General features: G+C 37.6%; 1 protein-coding gene across 2 annotated transcripts; it reads left to right on the top strand.

Annotated features, from left to right (window-relative positions):
- The first annotated feature begins 411 nt into the window (after positions 1-411).
- Positions 412-22,623, top strand: LOC115212778 (zinc finger CCHC domain-containing protein 8). 2 transcript variants are annotated; one of them, XM_029781466.2, is made up of 15 exons: positions 412-1,410; positions 2,573-2,615; positions 3,911-3,973; positions 4,824-4,917; positions 6,886-6,966; positions 7,917-8,020; positions 8,606-8,683; positions 9,680-9,808; positions 10,331-10,393; positions 11,322-11,473; positions 12,998-13,060; positions 15,142-15,212; positions 16,688-16,756; positions 18,512-18,614; positions 20,862-22,623. In XM_029781466.2, exons 1-15 carry the CDS (start codon positions 1,005-1,007, stop codon positions 21,500-21,502), a joined length of 2,160 nt encoding a protein of 719 aa, XP_029637326.1. In that variant the 5' UTR covers positions 412-1,004; the 3' UTR covers positions 21,503-22,623. The 2 variants fall into 2 exon arrangements, with proteins under 2 accessions (XP_029637326.1, XP_029637335.1); XM_029781475.2 differs by having other exon boundaries at positions 414-1,410; positions 18,515-18,614.
- Positions 22,624-23,202: the final 579 nt, after the last annotated feature.

Genomic DNA, 23,202 nt, shown 5'->3' with positions numbered 1-23,202 from the left:
GTGTGTCTGTGTTTGCCCCCTCAACATCGCTTGACAACCGATGCTGGTGTGTTTACGTCCCCGTAACTTAGCAGTTCGGCAAAAGAAGCCGATAGAATAAGTACTAGGCTTACAAAAAATAAGTCCTGGGGTCGATTTGCTTGACTAAAGGCGGTGCTCCAGCATGGCCAGTCAACTGACTGAAACAACTAAAAAAGTAAAAAAAGAACATCACATAAATATACCACTTGACTAACAAACTGGATTATGGAATAGTCCATTTCTATATAATCTCTTACTATATTTGTTAAATATTTTAACCAATATTTGTTATGGATTTCCTTATTTAATATTAAACTGTTATACATATATTCTTATATAAGATTAATAACCAAACACCTTGAAAAAACCGCCATCAACGTACTAATTCAGGATTGTAGTTTTATTAAGTTTAATATTACTTTCTGTTGCATCTAGCTATTGAATTATGTCTTGGAATTGCTAACATAATAATTTCATAGTTTAATAACTCAAATAAACATTAACTTGTACATTTTAGGATGTCGAGATCTCAACTTTGAATTATTTACCGCTCAAAACGCAGTAGTCAAAGTCGATGATAAACACTTCTGCTTCGACTGCAAATACAACCGGAATTAAGAAACGAACCCGAAGAAAAAAGCTGGCTTTAAACAAAGAAATAATAAAATTAGAATTCATGCTAATGTTTATTGGTATTTTATGTATTTTAAATTTTACTTTATCTTATTTTTGTGAATTTAGTTTGGTTACTCGTGTAAAAAGTTCATAAAAGCAGCTAATGACTTGTTAAAGCAGTAATTAGGTTTTTTTGCGATTGGACATCATCTAAGAAGTAGTTTGGAATCAATGTTTTACCTGTAAAGTATATTAAATACATGAAAATAAATAAAATGGACAGATAGTGAAAATTCAAGTGGGATTTTCGTTTTAATTCCTCGTTCCGGGATTTCCCATTTTATAATTACTACAACACAACAGTAAACATGGCGTCTTCATTTGGAGATTCTTCACTTTTTGAAGAATTTGAAAGAGACAGGTCTTCTGCATCGACATTTATATCATACAACCAAAATGAATACGGCTCCGAAGATCGGAGTAAAATCATATTTCGTTTTGAAGAATCAGATTCCAGTTCATCTTCTGAGTTAGATTCTAAATCCTCCGGAGAAGCCGCCGAAGTTTCAGATGATAGCGAAGAGGAAGACAGCGAAGACAAAGACAGCAATGATCAAACAAATGAGGATGGAGATGATATTATTACAGATAAACGGACCGAGGATGTTGCCGCAGAAGGAAAAAGCGAGAAGCAGAGTAAAAAACGAAAGAAAAGGAATGGAGAGATGCTCGTTGGTATGATGAAACACACCAATCACCAGCTACAGTTTGAACGTATCCTTAACACGTGTTAACCATTATTTACTTCCTATTATTGTTTCTAACACATATATATATATTACACACTCACACACGCATATATATGTATATATATATATATATATACATGCACACATACATACATACACGCACATACATTTATAGTTTCTGTTTTGATTATCTTCTGTCAATACGAGCTCCACGTTTTTGTGTCAAGTTAAATCTTTCGATTTGTATGCGATTGTTCTTTTATCGCGTTTTTTAAATTGTTGTTGTTGTTGTGATTGAGTTCCTATTTTACCCACTTCCAACTAACTAATCTGCTTTACCTAAATAAATCTCTTTTCTGTATACATTTTCAGTTCAACCCTTACACATCTGATGTGAGACTCCTCATGTATCTGTCAGGATATTCATTAAACACTAGTTTTTGATTAGAATTTAATGCATTATTTGATTTATTACTAGTTTTTCTCGATCATTTGTGTTTCCAAGATTACTTTCATTTTCTTTTCATGGGAAGTTAGGCCAATTACTTTCATTTTTACTCCACGTATGATAATGAAATTTTGTTCTTCCGATAGTGATTAGAATAAAATGTATAGATTTTTTCCTTATGAAAGTATCATTAAAATGAATTATGTACTTACTTTTAATAAGTATCAGTTGAAGTTTGAAACTTTGATAACTACTGCATGAAAGAATGATTTTAAATCAACTGTATTTCCTCTACACAAATTTTGTAGTGTAATTCTTTGGCAATTGAAGCAGAGTCAGTTTTTTAAAAAAATACTTTTGTAAAATCTGGTATATTTTGGGGTTAATTAGAACAGTTGAGTAATTCAGGTCAGTCTTAACAGTATTTTAATATCTTGTGGTACTTGCCTTTCTTCTTGTGATCATGGTGTCACTTTTCTTTGCAATCTTTGCATCATATTCCTCTGCATTTAGCTCATATCACTGTATTAATTATTTTATTTATTTTTCGCAAATTTCCAAGTATCCTCCACTGTAGAATAGAATGGTTTTGTGATTAGCAATAAATGGTAACAGAGATATAACAAATGAACTTTCTGTATTTTGCAGGCAATTAAGTTAATTTAAACATTGCTTAATTTGGTATAATATTGTCAGATTTTGATAACCATTGTTATATGTCCTTAACTGGAATGTATAGGTGATAAACTGAGAAAGTTTGCTAAGAAGATTGACTCCACCAGGTAAAATATATTTATTGACTAATTTTGAAAGTTTCATATGTTGGTTTAAGTTGACTTATAAAACAAATGTTTGACATTTAGAAATGAATATTCAAATGTGACAATTTATTAAACTTGGAAAAATAAAAAAAACCTGACTTTGTGGCAGTACTCAAACTATAAACTGTCTTTCAGTTATTCAGTACCACAATTTTAACCAATATCTGCTATGGCTTTCTATATTTAATATTAAATCATTATACATTTGAGGTGTTTAGTGACAGAGTGTCATAAGTGCCATCCCGACCATTTTCGAGGTTTGTTTATCATTTTCTTTGCCTCGATGTCTAGAATCCGAAAAAGTTGGAAGAAAGAACTGCTGAGGCTTGCAAAGAGGTCAAAAATCTGGCTGAAAAAAAATTGTACCTCGACACTATTGATATGATGCTCACTCACCCAAACTTAGACCAGAGAGTTTAGTAACACACCATTGTAAGCACACACTCTCAATCAACAACTTTGGTGTGGTCTCTATCATTTTCTGAAGTGTTATGGCTCACTTTCTAATACTCCTCGTAATGATAATGGGCTATTATCTTACTATCTTGTCTTACTTACCTCTTAAAGATACCTTAGTATATTAAAACACAAACAATACCTTTGATAGGGGTCTCTGTATATTTTCTCTAGATACTATGGCTAAAATATGCAATGCAATACACCATTTCATAGTACTGGTATATTCTACAAAATGAGAAAGACGTAGTCATTGTTTCATCTTTCAAATGCATACATAACTAAATAACTTTACATAGGTGGAATGATTAGAGGAAGTCTTCACTGTCATTTTAAGACCAAAATCAGCTTCCTAACTTCATTCCTTGCCAAGATATCACATTTTGAATGTCAGAGAACTTTGGCTGCGTTGACGCTTATGACAGTCTGTTACTAAACGCCTCATACATTGATGGTGATGATGATGATCTTGACTTAGCAAAATATCTTAATCCAGATCACGTATTATCATCATCACCATCATCATTTTTAAAGTCCTCTTTTCCATACTTGCATCAGTTGGACAGAATTTATTGAAGCAGATTTTCTGTGGCTGGATGCCCTTTCTGTCACCATCTGTCACCTGTTCTTTGATAATATTACCTGTGGGATTTTATTTTTTGTAGATATTTCAATATTTTCTGATAGATATATTCAAACCATCAACTTTCATTAGAGTAACTCTTAGTTTTTTTTGGTGTTTTTTTTTTATGTTCTTAACATCGTAGTTATGTTTCTATTATTCTCTTCCATGCTGCTAGGTGTGTTCCAGATGAAGAGTCTCCAGGTCTTCAAATTATATACCAGAATAATGCATTTTCTCGGTTAGTATACAGCCTAAATCAATATGTTTTACTCTTTACTTCTCTATTGTCAAGATATATATTGTCACCATCATCGTTTTATGTCCACTATTCATACTGGCTTTGATTAGATGGGTCATCTTAGTCAGTTTTTATTTGGAAAGTCTGCTCTTCTTGATAAATTGGAGACTCACATTTCTCTCACTCATCTTTGTTTCTGGGTACCCTTCCTACCTCCAGTCACCTTATGGAATGTATTTGGTGCACTTTTCTTGACTCCCTCACTAGAGAGGTTGCCATGTGCTTGATCTGTTTAATTTATGGAGATGTTATTGTCAGTTCTTAAATAAACTGAATGTCTACCAGGAAAAATCTTTTTTTTTTTAATGAAATATATTTATTTCATTTTCAAAGAAATTGTTTCATCGTTTAACGTCCGCTTTCCATGCTAGCATGGGTTGGACGATTTGACTAAGGACTGGTGAACCAGATGGCTGCACCAGGCTCCAATCTGATCTAGCAGAGTTTCTACAGCTGGATGCCCTTCTTAACGCCAACAACTCAGAGAGTGTAGTGAGTGCTTTTACATGCCACCGGCACGAGGGCCAGTCAGGCGGTACTGGCAATGGCCACGCTCATTTATGTGCCACCTGCACAAATAAATAAACATTTTCTTTGAAAAGAACATGTTTATTTTTAAAAATTGTTCAACTAATTGTTTGACCTTACAATTTTATGTGGGTTTTTTTTGTTCTGTTTTTCCTTTCTCTCAGTCTCACACTAGATAAATTAATTACTGTGTCTTTTCTCCTAATTATTAAAAGATAATCTAAGACCATCCTCTAGTTTCCTTCTATAATTTTGTTGTTAGCAAATATCGCTCTGAAATTGAGGACTTCATCAACCATTTGATATTCAGACATCAGAGAGAAAGATATGAAAAGTTACCAGATTTAAATTTGAAAGTAAGTATTGTGAAAGAATGGAATGTTTTTTTTTTTGTTTTGTGTGTGAATTTTATGAATTTAATTAAGGAATCAACATAAGAAACCAAATAGGGGTCACAAATGACTGAATTGTTAGAGTACTGAATCACTCAACATTCGAAAGGTCAGTGATGTGTCCCTTGTCAATTCAATCAAATCTCAACAGTCCACACCACTTAATTATAACTATATACCATGCGAAGCTACAATCATATTCAAACATATCTGCAATAGTTCGGCTGTCATATACACAATTTTATCCCAGGTAGTGTTAGACATACATTTTATACATGGAGCTGATTGGTAAGGACTCATTCTCAAATACACCACTAGCTCTCAGATGAGCTATATTTTCTCTCCAATTCTTTTACCACTAGAATAATGGCTATTTTTTTATTCTGAACTAGCAAGTCATGGACCACCTCTTTCACTCAAGCCCACCTAATGCATTGACCTCTTTATGTGGTCACTCAACTTACCAGAAATAGCAGCCAAATTTCACTTAACCCCACCCCTACCCATCCCACCCTACCATCTTAAACATATTGATATCTAAGACATTTGATATCTGTATTAAATATACAATGCTTGAATATATAAAAAAAGATGATCATGGCTAGAATGCTTTTGATCATAAACCTATTAATTAGGGCTCACCTGGACCTAATCAATAACTTCTCATCACCTCTACTGTATCTCACTTGTGAAACTTAAATTAATCACTTCCCCATTAACCTTCTCCAGAATTGCAGTCCTCTGGAATTCATTCCTCGTTCACATTATCTCCACAGAAGTTCAAGATGTGAACTTCTCACTGATGGGAGATGGTCTGCAAATGTTATAGAATCTATCACTCCTCCTTCATCTATGATTAAAAGAATCAAAGAAATATAAAAAAAATATTCACTGTTACATGTAAGAGAAACACTACATCTAATGTTTCTTTGTTTTGTCCCATGATAACTGTACAGAAGGTTGGCATTAGGAAGGACATCCAGCTGTAGAAAACCATGCCAAATCAGACTGGAGCCTGGCGCAGCCTTCCAGTGTACCAGCTCAGTCAAACCATCCGACTCATGCCAGCATGGACAACGGACGTTAAAATGATGATGATATTCATCTGTGAAACATTGTAACTTCCAGTACTAGCTCTAGTTTCTATAGAAAATCAGTAGAGATAACTTTAAAAAGTAATTGTAGGGTATTGCAATTTTATACATTACAATGTACAGACAATCATAGTGTAAACCGTATTCCTTGCATGCTCCAGAGATGTTCAAAACACTCCACAAACAAACCCACTAAACCATTTTCAACTAATCATCATCAAAGCATGGCTAAGTGGTTAGGGTATTCAGCTCATAATCATAAGGTCATGAGTTCAATATCTGGTAGTGCATTTTGCCCTTGAGCAAGACACTTTATTTCACATTGCTCCAGTTCACTCAGTTGGCAAGAATGAGTTGTACCTGTAATTCAAAGGACCAGCCTTGTCACATTCCATGTCACACCGAATCTCCCTGAGAACTACATTAAGGGTGCACATATCTGTGGAGTGCTCAGCCACTTACATGTACTAGTGTAGCTGGTGCAGGGCAGTCTGTCCTGGGTGGCACTTTTGGGTCTACTGTAGGCAATATGTGTTTTTTGTGGGGTGCAGGGGTGGCAAATATAAGGGCCACCCTGGGGCAGCACACACTCTAGCTACACTAGTGCTTACATATTAATTCCATGAGCAGGGTGTTCCATTGATTGGATCAACTGGAATCCTCGTCATAACCAATTGAATGCCAGTTATTAGTTATCAAAGCTCTAAAACTAGTGAATCTCTGCTACAATGTCTGTGAGGTTGAAGTGCTGGTTTCGTGACTGTAGATTCATTATTTCAATGTTTGCTAAAGACAAGTCATATAGCTTATTACTCTGTATTGTTTTGTTTTCATTTAGGCCTCCTCACTGACTTGTGTTGACTTAAATGATGAGTTAGATTCGGAACAGAGGGGCCATAACATGTGGTGTAACCATGCGGTAAGTTTCACCTTAATGATTTCACGATACTATTCTACATTTTAGATTAGGAATTCTGTACATTATTTACATTGGACGGATGTGTGTCCTCATCTTGTTTTTTGTTACCACATTTCGGCTGGTTTACTCTCCAGCCTTCATTGGGTGTCCTGGTAGAATTTTGAACCCAACCCTGGGTTCTCATTCCTAAGGTATTTTTTTACTGCTGATATTGTTGTTATTATTATTATTCATTCATTCCCTCCCTTCCTTCCTTCCACTGCTTGGAATTGATCGGGATTATACTATGTGCCCGTGGGCATATAGCGTAATGGTTAAGAGCGCGGGCTACTAACCCCAAAATTGTGAGTTCAGTTCCAGGCACTGCTTTGTATAAATAATAATAATAATAATAATAATAATAGCATCAGCAAAAAATACCTTAAGAATGAGAACCCAGGGTTGGGTTCAAAATTCTCCCAGGACATCTGATGAAGGCTGGAGAGTAAGTCAGCCGAAACGTTGTGGTAACAACAAATGAGATGAGGACACATATCCATCCAATGTAAATAATGGTCATGATACTTGCATAGGCACAGGCATGGCTGTGTGATTGACAAGCTTCCCAGTCATGTGGCCTCAGGATCAAACCCGCTGCGCAAGACCTTGTGGGTAGACTTATTACATGGAAACTGAAAGAAGTCTGTCGTATGTTTATGTATATGTGTGTTTTTGTGTGCCCTTGTCTAGACATCATGATAGTTGTAAATAAGCTTGTCATACAAGTGACATTTGTTTTATGTCACCAACTACAGGCATATAATAGTTGTTTCTCATAAGCACCATCTCCTATTAATATGTAATGTTTTTACAATAAACTATTTCATTTTCCCCACTGCATTGCTATCTCACCCTCCATCATACATTCCAAATTTTCATCATATTCTATTCTATTTTACTCCGATTACCAGATCATTGGCACCAGTCAGTTCTACAATAACTTTATGATTGATACATCAGGTTGGCCTTTAGTGAATTTTGAACCCTCTTTGACTGACAGTTGGGAAATACCAAAGTATCCTTTACATGTTTTTTACTTTTGAAATCTGTCTGTGAGAATTATTAGTCTTTCATTTGTGTTGCTGGTTATAATGATGATGATAACGATGGTGGTGGTGAGTCTGACATTTTGGTAAAGCACCATTCCCAACGTTTCAGTTTTGAGGGGGTTTTTTTTTTTAATGGAATGACCCTTTTCAGGGCCTGCAAGACTGATGGGAGAAAGAAAGGGATTTATCCTCAGAACTGGAAACCTGTTCAAGTAATATGTGCAACAGAATGGACTACACTGAAATCACCTTGGGCCAAGCTGTAGTGTTACCCCAGATGACAGACTCCCATATACCATCCAAGAACATGTACTATCCATCTGGTCAGCTTTCATACAGTTTGTCTATTCAGTTTCATTTTCAAGGCCTGGTAGAGACACTTGGCCAATGTGCAGCTGTGCAATCTGATCAGACCAGCAACGATGCGGCAGCAGAAAAAATTTCTTAATGAGTTGCTTCGTTAGATATGGTATTGTCTTGTGACTGTTAATTTGAATATGAAATTCCAAAATTTGGTTCATTAGTTCCATGTTATTTTCCTTAATGAAAAGATATGAACAAGTCTTCTTCGAAGCTCTTCCCATTGACCTGGAAGAGGGTGATGTACCCAAAGAGAGTAAACCAGAAAGGTTGGTTGACACTACAGCATTACTTCAACTCTGTAATACTATTTGACTTGGTAACAGAAATATGCATGCACACACACACGGTTAAAAGACAATAACCAAATAGATATGGTATTGGACCACAGGGTCGGTGATCTTAAATTCAAATCCACTGCAGGTATTTCTTTGTTTATTTGGTCAGTACACTTTATTCTGCATTGCCTCAGTTCAACTGTCAGAAATACATTCTATATCCACTATGCACTCATAGCCATTTCGCCACACAAGTTTTAAAATGAAGCCATCCTCACTCCATCTCAGGTTGTAACACTGACCTTTTGTTAGAGAAACAATAACAATACAATGATCTCTAATATAGACCAGTGTGGAGACACATGGCCTAGTGGTTAGAGCAGCGGACTCACAGTCGAGGGATAGCGGGTTCGAATCTCAGACCGGGTGATGTGTGTGTTTATGAGCGAAAGACCTAAGCTCCACGCGGCTCTGGCAGAGGGTAATGGCAAACTTCTGCTGACTCTTTCGCCACAACTTTCTCTCACTCTTCCCTTCTGCATCTTGCAGCTCGCCTGCGATGGACCGGCGTCCCGTCCAGGTGGGGAACCTATACACCAAGGAAACCGGGAAACCAGCCCTTATGAGCCAGGTGTGGCTCAAGAAGGAACATACAAAATATAGACCAGTGCTCTGCAACTTTTTTTCACTTGCAGTACATTTATATTCTTTTCAACATACCTGCATTAAAGATATAACTAAAAGGAAAAAAATTATAGTCAGGTTACACTGCAGAACACCAGTTGTGGTGCACAGACATAGACAATGGAAATAAGAAGACATTTTTTATATATTTGGTATTTTCTATTGACCTGTGCTGGAACAAATAGGAACAATAATTCTTGCTAATTTTCTCTTAATTACTATTTCATTGAAATTTTCCCATTGTGTAATATTGGCTTGATATCTCTATATCTTGGCTTCATGCTGTCTATTGCATTATTACAGGAGGAAGCCACAGTGTTTCAACTGTGGCGGAGCCCATATGATCAGAGATTGTAAAGAGAAGAGAGATGCAGCTCGTATCCAGATGAATCGCCAGAACTTTATGCAAAATAGCCAGAGTAATAACCCCAAGTAAGTATTTGAAGTATCATATTTGTTGTCAAGCTGTAAACACTGGTTGCTGTGAGGGTGACCACAGTTGTAGCTAGAAGGGTTTGGAGCTCTTGTGTCTGTTTTAGGACAGTTTACCTGAGGTTGTCTGTTATTTGTGCTTTCTCAGGAATATCTAAAATAGTTTTAAGAGAAATAGCTAAAACGAGTAGTATTCCAGTTTGTTTTTGGATTTGGTTTGCAAGATTCTTTATATGAGTTTGTATGTTGAAGCATATTCTGTTGTGTCTGGAGAGAGTCGTTTTCTTTTTGTGCCTTATAATGTAACACACTCACCGGTAAAATTTCCACTTATTTCTTATTTTTATTTTCCTAAAATTTTCATTGTGTTTTGCAACCTTTTCAGAGTAGTATTTCAGTTCTACTACAAATTAGCAGTCTGTTAGTAGCATCCCCATGACCCCTGTTTTATATTGTATTTTAACTAATATTCATACCTTTGTGAAATTAGTAAGCTTTTTTTTTTTTTTTACAAAATTACAGAACTTCTCGCTACCATGCTGAAACTGATCCACGGTTTTCTTCCTTTAAACCTGGTTATTTAAGGTAAGTTTTGGATTGTTACGCTCAGCCACATCTATTCTATTCTACTATTCACCTTAATCATTAAGGTTATTTATTTGTTTTCTAAATTTCTTCATGGGAAATTGTGTGTTGAAATGGATATCGTATCTTAGGAGGGTCATATTGCCAATAAAAATACACACATGGGCTCAACTTCACTTCTTTTCATTATTACTTGCCAACTAATTAATCGATTACTTAATTGTTTATTTAATCAGTTAATTGTTCAGTTGATGACAGACCTGGAACAACTAAGGCACATTGTTAGTGATGTCATGAATGGCAGTGAAAGGACTCTGGCAAACCAATTGATTGATTGATCTATCAATTAGTCAAGTAATTGATTAGTTAATTGGTTAATTAGTCAACTAACTGACAAGTAATAATAAAAAGAAGTGAGATACAACCAGTGCATGCATTTTTCTGCAAATCGACCCTCTCTAGACTCAATGACATTAAAGTTAAGTTTCCTTTCTAGTTTTTTAAACAATCTCTCAGTTGTATATGAAGTTCCTATATTCTATGTACAACATGACTTCTAATTTTCTGTAGTCTCATTCACATTTTATTTAGCTGTACTTTCAGATTTTCAAATGCTTCATCCATAATATTTTGACTTAAAACTGATTATATTTTCTTCATCTATTTCATTCCTCTCCTCCAGTATTTCTTAATATGATCCCACCAATTTTTTTAATTTACCGAAGTTCTATTTTCTAGTTCTCTTCAGTTTGTGGATCCCAAGAACGGTTCTATTTGTTTCTCTTTAATTGTTTTCACTTTTCAACTCGTTTTACAGCTCCAACACCATCACACTTTTATTGCATCCTCCACGTTATTAATTGTTTTGTTAGAAAAGTCTTTTATCAAGATTATCTATTGAATTATCTATTGAATTATTCTATCCCAGTGACAGTTTACGAGAAGCTATGAGACTAGGCCCCAGCACAGTACCCATTCATATATACAGAATGAGGTTCTATGGATACCCTCCAGGCTGGCTACAGGAAGCCAAGACAAAGACTGCCTCAGGAATGTCTTTATTTGATAAACATGGCAAACGTAAGCATTTGTTATTCTTTTCTTTCTTAGGTTATTAGATCTTGCGCCATTTGTCTAACCTTTTGCATACCATTCCAAGGCCTAAAAACTACTGTCACTTCTAAGTAACCATTTGTCTAACCCATTTGAAAACCATTACCTAGATAAATAAGATAAGGGTGATGTTGATATGTGAGTGTTTGTAATTGCTCCCTCTCACACACATGTGCATGCATGTGTTAGAAAACACAGTGGGTTTCAGTCCCACTGTGTGGTACCTTGGGCAAGTGTCTTCTATAACCTCAGACTGACCAAAGTCTTGTGTGGATTTGGTAGACAGAAACTGAAAGAAGCCCGTTGTATGTATGTATTTATCTATCTATCTATATATATATAAAATAGTGTACATTTAAACACAAGTGAAAACTACCTTTATATATATATATATATACATACACACACACACACACAATCATCATCATCATTTAATGTCCGTTGTCCCTGCTGGCACGGAGTGGACAGTTTGACTGGGCTGGCATGCCAGAAGGCTGTGCCAGGCTCCAGTCTGATTTGGTATGGTTTTCTATGGCTGGATGCCCTTCCTAATGCCAACCACTCCAATGGGTGCTTTTACATGACACCGGTATCTATCACGACTGCGATTTTGCTTGGCTTGATGGGTCTTCTCAAGCATGACATAATGTCAAAGGTCTTAGTCGTTGCCTCTGTGAGGCCCAACACTCGAAAGGAACGGGATATATATATAGGTGCAGGAGTGGCTGTGTGGTGAGCAGCTTGCTTACCAACCACATGGTCCCAGGTTCAGTCCCACTGTGTGTCACTTTGGACAAGTGTCATCTACTATAGCCTCAGGCTGATCAAAGCCTTGTGAGTGAATTTGGTAAGATAGAAGCTGAAAGAAGCCCGTTGTGTATATATATATGTGTGTGTGTGTATGTGTATATTTGTGTGTCTGTTTGTCCCCCCACCATCACTTGACAACCAATGCTGGTGTGTTTACATCCCCCGCAACATAGACCGACAGAATAAGTACTAGGCTTACAAAGAATGAGTCCTGAGATCGATTTGTTCAACTAAAGGCGGTGCTCCAGCATGGCTGCAGTCAAATGACTGAAACAAATAAGAGTAGATGTGTCTGTGTTTGTCACCACACCATCACTTGACAACCGATGTTAGTGTGTTTACGTCCCCATTACTTAGCGGTTCGGCAACAGAGACCAATAGAATAAGTGCCAGACTTAAGAAAAAGAAAATAACAAGTACTAGGATTGATTGCTTTCCTTGAAAAGTCTTCAAAGCAGTGCCCTTGCATGGCCACAGTTTAATGAGTGAAACAAGTAATAGATAAAAGATATTAAAAAATCACTAAAATGAAACCAACATTGCCATTGACAACAATGGTGAGGGAAATCCCAGTGAATCATAAGCACATTTCCCAGTCGAAGGTGTTTCATCACAATCTATTATGTTGCCGTCCCTTATATCTCAGCAACTTCGTAATGATGACTTTGCGTTTTATTTCAGAGGTTGGTGTTGCTGGTGACACTCTTGAAGATGGTGAAGTTGAGCAGACAACAACTGGAGATGGTAAGTAACTAACATCATCATCATCATCATTGAATGTCTACCTTTCATGCTAGCATGGGTGGGATGATTTCACAAGAGCCGGCCAGGCAGAAGCCTGTACCAGACTTCTGTGACTGTTTTGGCAGGTTTTTTTTTACGGCTGGATGCCCTTCCTAACACCAACCACTCAGCAGAGTGGACTTTGTGCTTTTTACATGGCACAAATACAGGCAAAGTGAGTAGTGCTTTTTACGTGCCCCAAGCTCAGGTGAGGTCAGTTTTGGCAAAGTTTTTACAGCTGTATGCCCTTCAGAACACCAACCACTCTACAGTATGGACTGGGTGCTTTTAAGTGGCACCTGTACTGACAAGATCACCAAGTACTTGTGAAAGAAAGAAAATAACTTTTAAGAGAGGAGGCTTTGTAAGAGCTGATCTTGTGTTGGATGATGAAAAGGTTACAGTGAGACTGATACAGGTATCTTGCTGTAGAGGAAGTACAAGGTTACCCGGCCAGAGAGAGAAAGATCAGGAATGAAGCCAGAAACAGATGTGCTACCACAAAGGAAATACATGGTTGCCCAACCTGAGGGAAATGCAAGAAAGTAACTATGTGTTGCAGGAGTTTCTCTAAAAAAAATTTAACATATTTACGAAACTAAGATCATTAAAAATTGTACCTTTTAGTTGCCCTGATAGGCACAGTTGTGGGTGTTTAGTTAAGAAGTTCAGTTTACAATGTTACAATGTGGTTTCAGGTTCCATTCCACTGTATGGCACCTTGGACAAGTGTCTTTTATTCTTATATAGCCCTGGGTTGATCATTGCAATGTGAGAGAATTTGGTAGGTGGAAACTGGAAGAAGCTCATTGTGTGTCTGTGTTAATCCTTCACCGTTTAGTAAAAAGGGACTGGTGGAATTAGCACCAGGAAATCAAAAAACGTATAGAGATCAATAAAAGAATAATCTTTGGTCACTTTCAGGTACCATATTTTCCCTGCATTGAGACTGACCTTCCAAAGCTGCCAATCACTAGATTGCAGCATGCTTATCTTAAATTGAGCAATGAGAGAATTATTAATCCAGAAATAATTTATCTAGAAATTTAGAAATGTAATCCCAATGGTTGTGAGGTCAAGGTATTGGGCTACTTGTCGCATAGTCATAAGTTCATCTTACTATCATCATCATCACCATCATTTAATATCCATGTTCCATGCTGGCATGGGTTAGATGGTTTGACTGGATCTGATAGGTCATGTTCCTGTATCTGCTTTGGCAAAGTTTTTGCAACTGGATGCCCCTTCCTAATGCCAACCACTTAACAAAGTGTCATTTTCATCCTACCAACTCAAGTGAGATGACCATGCAACTCCCAGGACTACAAAAGTGGTGGTGGAGGGTTATGCTAGGAGATTAGGGTTGGTTGTGGGAGAAACAGGTGAAGTAGAGCAGGTTCTTGTTATAAAGGAGCTTTGTAGTTAATCACATTTAGAGGAGAGATTCAGAGTGAATCAGTAATAGTCACTTTTATCGTGTTTCTCAGCATGGCATTTAACTGTGCAGTATACTCAACTAAATAAAATATAGGCTCAACTCTCTACTTAGCAGTCGATAAAATGTTCTAGCAGTACTCCGACAATGAAACCTTGCTTTCCATCCAACTCACAGATAAATAGATGTAAAACATTTTAAGGAAAAAGTGACAGTTTCATGACCAGGAAGAATTAGACTTTTCTGTACATGGTGGCACGTAAAAGCACCCACTACACCATCGGAGTGGTTGGCGTTAGGAAGGGCATCCAGCTGTAGAAAGTCTGCCAGATCAAGATTGAAGCCTGGTGCAGTCAGCTGGTTCGCCAGCCCTCAGTCAAATCGTCCAACCCATGCTAGCATGGAAAGTGGACGTTAAACGATGATGACGATGAGGTATTAGAACAGGTAAAGTTCTTAACCTTTTTGTATTGAACCTGCTCTGGAAGGGGTTGTTTGTCTCTATGGAGGTTTCTACCTGGGTCTTTTCCAGATTTTTCATATCTTGTTACATTACACTCGTACTCTTCTCAGTTTTATCATCATATACCATTTTGTTTGTTTGCAGATGAGATTGACCCAAATCTAATTATTGAATACCCAGGTTTCACTGTTCCTCTTCCTGAAGGCTTTCGAGATGTAAGTATTTTTGTTTTTATTTTTCATTATAGTAATTTCTTCAAGCATTGGGTGCTAGGGAATGTTATCATCATTATTTCAGGACTATTTTCTGTCCTGGCTGAATTGGACAGTTTGACAGAAACCAGTGAGCCTAAGAATCACGTTTTGTGTTGCTATCTTGGCTGAATCATCTTTCTAATACCAACGTACTTTGCAAGACTTAAAGATCCCCCTTGAGTAGAAGGGAGATAGCTTTATGCAAGGTGTTTAAAGGTTAAAGTATGATGCATGGGACAAAAATAAGTTTATTGTTGCTGATAAGATTCAGACCTACTTGACATTATATATGGGTGGATGAACATGAATGGAGTGGTGTGAGTAAGAGAGATAAAAATAATGGTGATGAGGTGCCAGCTTATATCCGCTAAGTAATCATCATCATTGCTTAACGTCCATTTTCCATGCTGGCATGGGTTGGACAGTTTGACTGAGGTCTGGAAAGCCAGTGGCTGCACCAGGCTCCAATCTGATCTGGCAATGCTTCTACAGCTGAATGCCCTTCCTTATGCCAACCACTCTGAGAGTGTAGTGGGTGCTTTTTACATGCTACCAGTACAGGAGCCAGTCGGGGCACTGGTATCAACCATGTTCAGATAGTGATTTTTCCGTGCCACTGGCACAGGAGCCAGTCCAGGGACACTGGCATCGGCATGTGAGTAAATTTTTTTTAATTCACAAATAGGTGCAGGCATAGCTGTGTGGTAAAAAGTTTGCATCTCAACCACATGGTTCTGGGTTCAGCCCCACTGCACCTTGGACAAGTGTCTTCTACTAATGCTTTGGACCAACCAAAGCCTTGTGAGTGAATTTGATAGACATAAACTGAAAGAAGCCCATTTTAGGTTTACGTTTGTGTATGCATCTTTATGTCTGTGTTTGTACCCCACTACTGCTTCACAACCAGTTTTGGCGTATTTATGTCCCCACAACTTAATGACAGAATAAGTCCTGAGGTCAATTCATTCGACTAAGAATTCCTCAAGGTGGTGCCCCAGCATAGCTGCAGTCAAGAGACTGGAACAAGTAAAAGAAAAGAATCAAAGAAAACCTCAGAGAATGTTTTGCTAATTTATCTAGTTTGAAATTCCCAACAAATGAACTACAAATCACAGTCTTTAGTAGGCATGGCATGTTTTGGCATCTCTGATTTAAGGACATTAGATGTTTTAATCTCTTTCCCTCCCCCCCCCCTCTCTCAGTATATTTCTGTGTGCTCATGCAGCACACAATACCAAAAAGTACTTTCACCCAAATAGGCTAAATGTCCAGTCCAACGATGCCAAATCATCTGCGACCAAACAGACGGTCTTTAATGGCCTTGTTCTCACAAAGTGTCAATTTCATTTTCCAACAGGGGTCTGCTACATATCCTGAACTGTCTAATCCTCACTGCTAATTATTGTTATTTCTATTTTTTTTTTTTCTTTATCTAGGAACACTACAAGTATAACTTACCTCCCATCCAAGAACATCAGTTGAAAACAGTATTGCATTCCAGCCAAGTAAGACATCTGTGCTTTTTTTTTTCTTTTTTTTTTTACAGATTATCTTAGAACCCTTCTCAGCTTTTGACCCAGCTAATTAAGAAGCTGCAGTTAATTAAAGTTTTTATGCACTGGTTAATGGACTGCACTGAGAAGTTTATGACTTTACACCTTTCCTGCTCCCATAACTGTCTCTGAAGAAATTCTGTGCCACATCAATTACACTGCAACCATCATCATCATCACTTAGTGCCTGCTTTTCATACTGGCATGGGTTAGACAGTTTGATTGAAAATGATAAACTGAGGAGCTGCACCAGATTCCAAGCTGATTTGGCATGATTTCTACAGCTGGATGCTCTTCCTAACACCAACCACTACAAGAGTGTAATGGGCACTAAGGCGGCGAGCTGGCAGAATCGTTAGCACGCCGGGCGAAATGCTTAGCAGTATTTCGTCTGCCGTTACGTTCTGAGTTCAAATTCCGCCGAGGTGGACTTTGCCTTTCATCCTTTCAGGGTCGATAAATTAAGTACCAGTTACGCACTGGGGTCGATGTAATCAACTTAATCCCTTTGTCTATCCTTGTTTGTCCCCTCTGTGTTTAACTCCTTGTGGGCAATAAAGAAATAAGAGTGTAATGGGCACTTTTTATGTGCCACCAGCATGGATGCTAGTTATGAAACACTGGCATTGGCCACAACTATGATTCCTCTTGGTTTTATAAGTCTTCTCGAGCACAGCATATTACCAAAGATCTCGGTCACTTATCACCTCCATGAGGCCCAATGTTTGAAGGGTGCTTTTTACATGCCACCAACACGGGTGCCTGTTATGTAATACCAGCATCAACCACAACTACGGTTTCACTTGGCTTGACACGTCTTCTCAAGCTTGGCATATCACCAAAGGTTTCAGGCACTTGTCATTGCCTCTGTGAGACCCAGCGTTTGAAGACAATAACTATATTACTATAGTGACCTTACAATCACTACCATCATCACCAAACAACTATGCTACGACCATTATTACTATAACAACTACATAACCAACACCATCATCACAACTACCCTACCACTATCACCACAACCACAACATAACTATAACTACATCATTACAAATTCATAACTAACACAGTCACCATAACAACTACTATATAACCTTTTCTACTCTAGACACAAGGCCTGAAATTTTGGGGGAGATGGGGGGGGGGCAATCGATTAGATTGACCCCAGTATGCAACTGGTACTTAATCTATCGACCCCAAAAGGATGAAAAGCAAAGTTGACCTTGGCAGAATTTGAACTCAGAACGTAAAGACAGACGAAATGCTGTTAAGCATTTTGCCCAGTGTGCTAACGTTTCTTCTAGCTCACCGCCTTTACTTTCTTGGGTCATGCCGACTCATAAGGGCCGGTTTCTATGGCATGTATGTTCCCCATCTGGACTGGACACCAGTTCGTCACAGGGTTACTTGTTTTTGCCAGCTGAGTGGAATGGAGCGACATGAAATGGAAATGTTTTGCTCAAGAACACAATACGTCACCTGGTCTAGGAATTGAAACCATGGTGTTATGATCATGAGTCCAACTACATAACAATATCATCACCCTAATCACACCACCATTGTTACCATGACAACTCCAACACCAGCACCATCACTGTAGCAATTGCATTACTGCCAGCATCACCATTCTGAAAATTTTTGTTGTTAAGGCAGCCATGTTTAAAGCTGATGGTCAGTATATTCTTATCTCCATATTTCTCTATTCAGCAGGATGATGCTAAAAAACGGAAACATGGCACAGGTAAAGATGGAAATCCTAAACGACATCGGTCATTTGACACCAGTTCTGACATGGATATTGATACTGAAGGTAGTTTTCTACTTCATATCTCTCTCTCTCTCTCTCTCTCTCTCTCTCTCTCTCTCTCTCTCTCTCTCTCTCTGTATATGTATATTATATATATATATATATATATATATATTTGTGCGTGTATATATCATCATCATCTGTTTCTCATGCTGGCATGGGTTGGATGGTTTGGCAGGGGCTAGCCAGGTTTCATGCCTTTTTTGGCATGGTTTCTGTGGCTGGATGCCCTTTCTAACACCAACCACTTTACAGAGTGTACTGGCTGCTTTTTACATGGCACCAGCACCCATGAGCTTGCAAGATTAGGAATGCTCTGCTAGAGAGGGATGCAGAGAACATGACGTGTATCGTCATCATCATCATCTTCATCATTTTATGGTACTTGCATGGATCAGATAATTTGTTAAGGCAGATTTTATACAACCAAATACCCTTCCTGATGCTAAGCCTGTTTCCAAGCAAGGTAATATTTGCTCATATCACACGATGTCAGGGCAAAGAGACACTAACACAGGTACATATATATATATATGACGGGCTTCCAGTTTTCATATACCAAACCCACTCACCAAACTTTGGTTGGCCCAGGGCTATGATAGAAGACACTTGCCTATGGTGTCACACAGTGGTACTGAACCTAGAACTATGTGGTTGGGAAGTGAACCACACACTCTTTTTACATCTGTTTTTCCTTGCTAGCATGGGTTAGATAGAGACTTATACCTTATATACACCTAGGATCGAAGATGTTTTATCATGTACATCTTTTCTGCTATCTTAGAGGACATATTCTGTTGACTACATTATTCAGTATGTCTTTCCATTTTTTGTAAGACAGATGAGGCAGATTTATATAACAGGCTGAACAACCCTTTGGTGGATCATGTGTGTAAAAGATGTTGGAAATACAAATTATCCACTTCATCTGTACTGACATTGAAATGGAGGAACAAGACAAAGCATGCCTATTGTCTTAATGACATTCAAAATCTGCTCCACAATTTAGCACATAATCTATTGCTATCATCACTGGAATTTAGTGGAATTGATTTGTTAATCCTACATCTAATACTCTGGGCAATGAATTGACAATTGGACAGGATGCCTAGTATTATTTGTTTCACCTCTTTGCCTTATGAGTTCAAATCCTACCATGGCCTACTATTTAGGCGATAGACTTTATGCCTTCCAGTTTTACACTGCCATCTGAATGGTGTTGAACTGAGGTACTTGGATGCTTTTAGCTGCATCCATTCTTTTGTAAGCATTTTAAAGTGTCAGGTCTCTGGTTTAAAACTCATAATCTTTTCTTGCACTAAATGACAATCCAGCCCTTGCTGTGATATGACTTTGAAGACTTGGGACAAATTTTACCTGTTGTTTTGCAGTGAAACAAACGTTATCATCACCATCATCATTTAGAATTTTCTTCAAGTCAAGAAGCCCATCCTGCTTAAAAGGTCCCTGAATTAGGGTCGTTTAAGGATGTTGAATGAAACACCTATGTTTCTAGTGGTGAAATATTCAAACCCCAAAGAATTCCTCTCAACACATGGCTATGATGCTCCCCCTCTATTGCTCATGATCAGAGTCGAACATATCATCAGCCACTAAGCGACATGCTTAACTGGTTACAGTCAAGCAGCTGACAAACAAATCTGTGGTATTGAGCAGAATATTTGCTGTAGCCCATTTTTTATAACAAAACAATGTACATGATAGCACTTCCGATCAGTCTAGATCAGAAGCCATGAGAGCCACTGCCTGGTACTGCATCAGGGCATTTATTCATCACTAGCATTAATTAGCTGGTCCTCTCCCACGGAATTTAGGCCTTGTGCCTATAGTAGAAGGGATTATTATTATTCATCATCATCATCATCATCATCATCATTTAACGTCCGCTTTCCATGCTAGCATGGGTTGGACAGTTCAACTGGGGTCTGGGGAGCCCGAAAGCTGCACCAGTCCAGTCAGATCTGGCAAAATATATTCTTATTATTATTAAGTTTATGACTGTTGAGTGGAATTTGACCAGATACTTAACTATAGCTTATTTTAATGACCTCTGAAGGATAGATATGAAACTGAACGTTGTCTGGAACTGAACTCAGAAGTTTCTGATATTCATATCACTGTTAAATTTAGAGAGAAGAATGTTACTCTGTAAATTAGGTTCAACATGTTCTATTTCCCTTTTTAACTTCTCTACTGGTGTTGTTTCTTTTTCTTTTCTTCCTCATGCAGAGAGTTTCCCTTACTATGAAGACCTGGGAACATGTCGCTTAACGGAGACCAACTGTTTCATACCACCTCTACCATCTGATACTCCACCATCGAAACCACCACTTCCTTCTGACACACCTCCATCCTCCAGTTCAGATTCGAAATATTCTCCTAAGAATCAGCCCTCACGGCAGAGCCCGGTTACAGAGGTTACCTCTAAAAGAAAGCCTCTCTGTCTACCAAAACCCAAATCTGATGCTGCTCTCAGTTCAGATTCCTTGGAAGATCTTGAAGCACAGTATCGATGTCTTCAGAAACAACTTCAGGAAGAAGACTCAGACAGTCAGCCAAGTTCTGAGAGTCAGATAAAAGCATCAGAATCTAATTCCATTGTTTTATCAAGTGACGAGAGCAGTAACAGTCAAGCAGCTTCAGATGGGTTTGCATCGTTGTCATCTCCGTCAATGTGTCAGTCTCTTGGCAAAGATTATGGTACACCAGTGAATCAGAATAAAGGTCCATTCCCCACATTACCAGACAGAACAAACTTTTCAGTTGGTATTCAAGATCACATACCATTTGAGAACCTGCCTCAGTCCACTGGTACCTACAACCGAATGAGACAAGTTTTCCAAAAAATCAAGTCCAGAAACAAGTCATGATCTCTTGATAATTCCATTCTTTTATAGATTTTTATGAATTCAGTTTAATTTTTTTCATCCTGCTTTTGTTCTCCATACATTCACATGTGTCTAGATATATTCTCTTGTATCTAGATATATGCCATGTCTCTACTTATGTGACATATATCTTGATATATTTTTAAGTCCATTCTTCTCTCCCTCCCAGTTTTTAAATTTTTATTTTGTTTATGAGATTTTTTTTCATTGATTCATTGTGTTCGGCTTTAGAGCTGATCACAAGAAATATTCACAATCTCATTCTGTTCATTAATAGTTATAACTCATTGCAGACATTTGGACAAATCATATTAGATGAATTCAATTACCTTTCAATTTTTTAAAATTTTAATGTTTTTTACTTGAAGTGATGGCCAAGTTATTTGCATTTGTATATGTATATGTGTAAATAGTTGTGTGTGGGTGTGTGTGTGGAAATTGGATCATTCATTTTATGTAGGAGAGAAACACATGATTTTTTTTTTTTTGTAAATTGTTTCAGACAAATTCAAGGTGATATATTTTATAAATTTAATATTAATCTTTAAATCTGCATATTTGTGCATCTTCTGTGCAGACACTGGAATTGCATTGCCTCATATCATTTCAAGCAGAGACATAAGATGAATAAACCAATCTCCATGTTGACAAAGGAAATCCACCCAAAAAGTCAATCACCAAGCAGCATCTTAATTTGTCACATGTTGGTTATGACATTTTCAAAATCAACGATGGGTGGGATATAAATATGAGAACTATGTGTTGCTCAGCTCACCCTCTGGGCACACTAACACACAGGATGGCTGAAATTGAAATTTTCTGAAATATTCAAATGCTTGTGTGTTTGTGAGTGCATTTGTAAATACAGGATTGAATTTTTGGACTCAAGTTCACATCAACTAAATTTCCTTCATAACTCTGTCCATCTCAACAGTAAAACTTTATCAAAGAAATTTTTTTTCCAATCTAGAATACAATTCAGGAGGGTTTTGTTTTTACTGATTTTGTCTAAACTTTGTTGTTCATGTAAACTATCTAAGCATTTTCATTACATCTGGTGATCGACATTTTATTTCTGATTCGATAATCACCACTACACCTTATCTTCTTTTCTTATCTTCCTGTAAATCACATGTGTTGAAATTTTACTTCAAATACTGCATTGAACTCTTCTGCTAGGCTAAGAGCATAACTTTGTTTGCCTCAGGCTGCCTGGTTGACTTCAGTACTATTCTTGTTTCAGAAAGAGCATCAAGCTTCAGATGTATCTTACTTCAAAAGTTAGCAAATACTATAATCTGGGAAATCCTGCCAACCATACTAAAATAAATGTGAAACAGTTAAAATAATTCTCATTAGGGATGAGGCAGAGTCACAGTTGGCCAGGTTTGTGAAGGATGAAAGGGAGGCTGTTACGTTTGATAAAACTTTTAACAAAATGTGGTAAACTTCAGATCTAAAGCTTCCTTACTCGTATCAGTTGTGTATTTTGAGTACATTCATCATCATCATCATCGTTTAACGTCCACTTTCCATGCTAGCATGGGTTGGACGATTTTGACTGATATCTGGTGAACCAGATGGCTGCATCAGGCACCAATCTTGATCTGGCAGAGTTTCTACAGCCGGATGCCCTTCCTAACGCCAACCACTCCAAGAGTGTAGTGGGTGCTTTTTACATG

The sequence above is a fragment of the Octopus sinensis genome, linkage group LG1 (genome assembly GCF_006345805.1).
Source record: "Octopus sinensis linkage group LG1, ASM634580v1, whole genome shotgun sequence".
Classification (NCBI taxonomy): domain Eukaryota; kingdom Metazoa; phylum Mollusca; class Cephalopoda; order Octopoda; family Octopodidae; genus Octopus; species Octopus sinensis.
This window is presented reverse-complemented; position numbering and strand designations above follow the sequence as displayed.

What these genes read in the sequence shown, in the direction of transcription:
- LOC115212778 (XM_029781466.2), top strand. Translation starts at nt 1,005, where the DNA reads ATGGCGTCTTCATTTGGAGATTCTTCACTTTTTGAAGAATTTGAAAGA. An exon ending in GCAGACAACAACTGGAGATG is followed by an intron (nt 13,061 to 15,141) that starts GTAAGTAACTAA and finishes GTTTGTTTGCAG; the next exon opens with ATGAGATTGACCCAAATCTA. An exon ending in CATGGATATTGATACTGAAG is followed by an intron (nt 18,615 to 20,861) that starts GTAGTTTTCTAC and finishes TTCCTCATGCAG; the next exon opens with AGAGTTTCCCTTACTATGAA.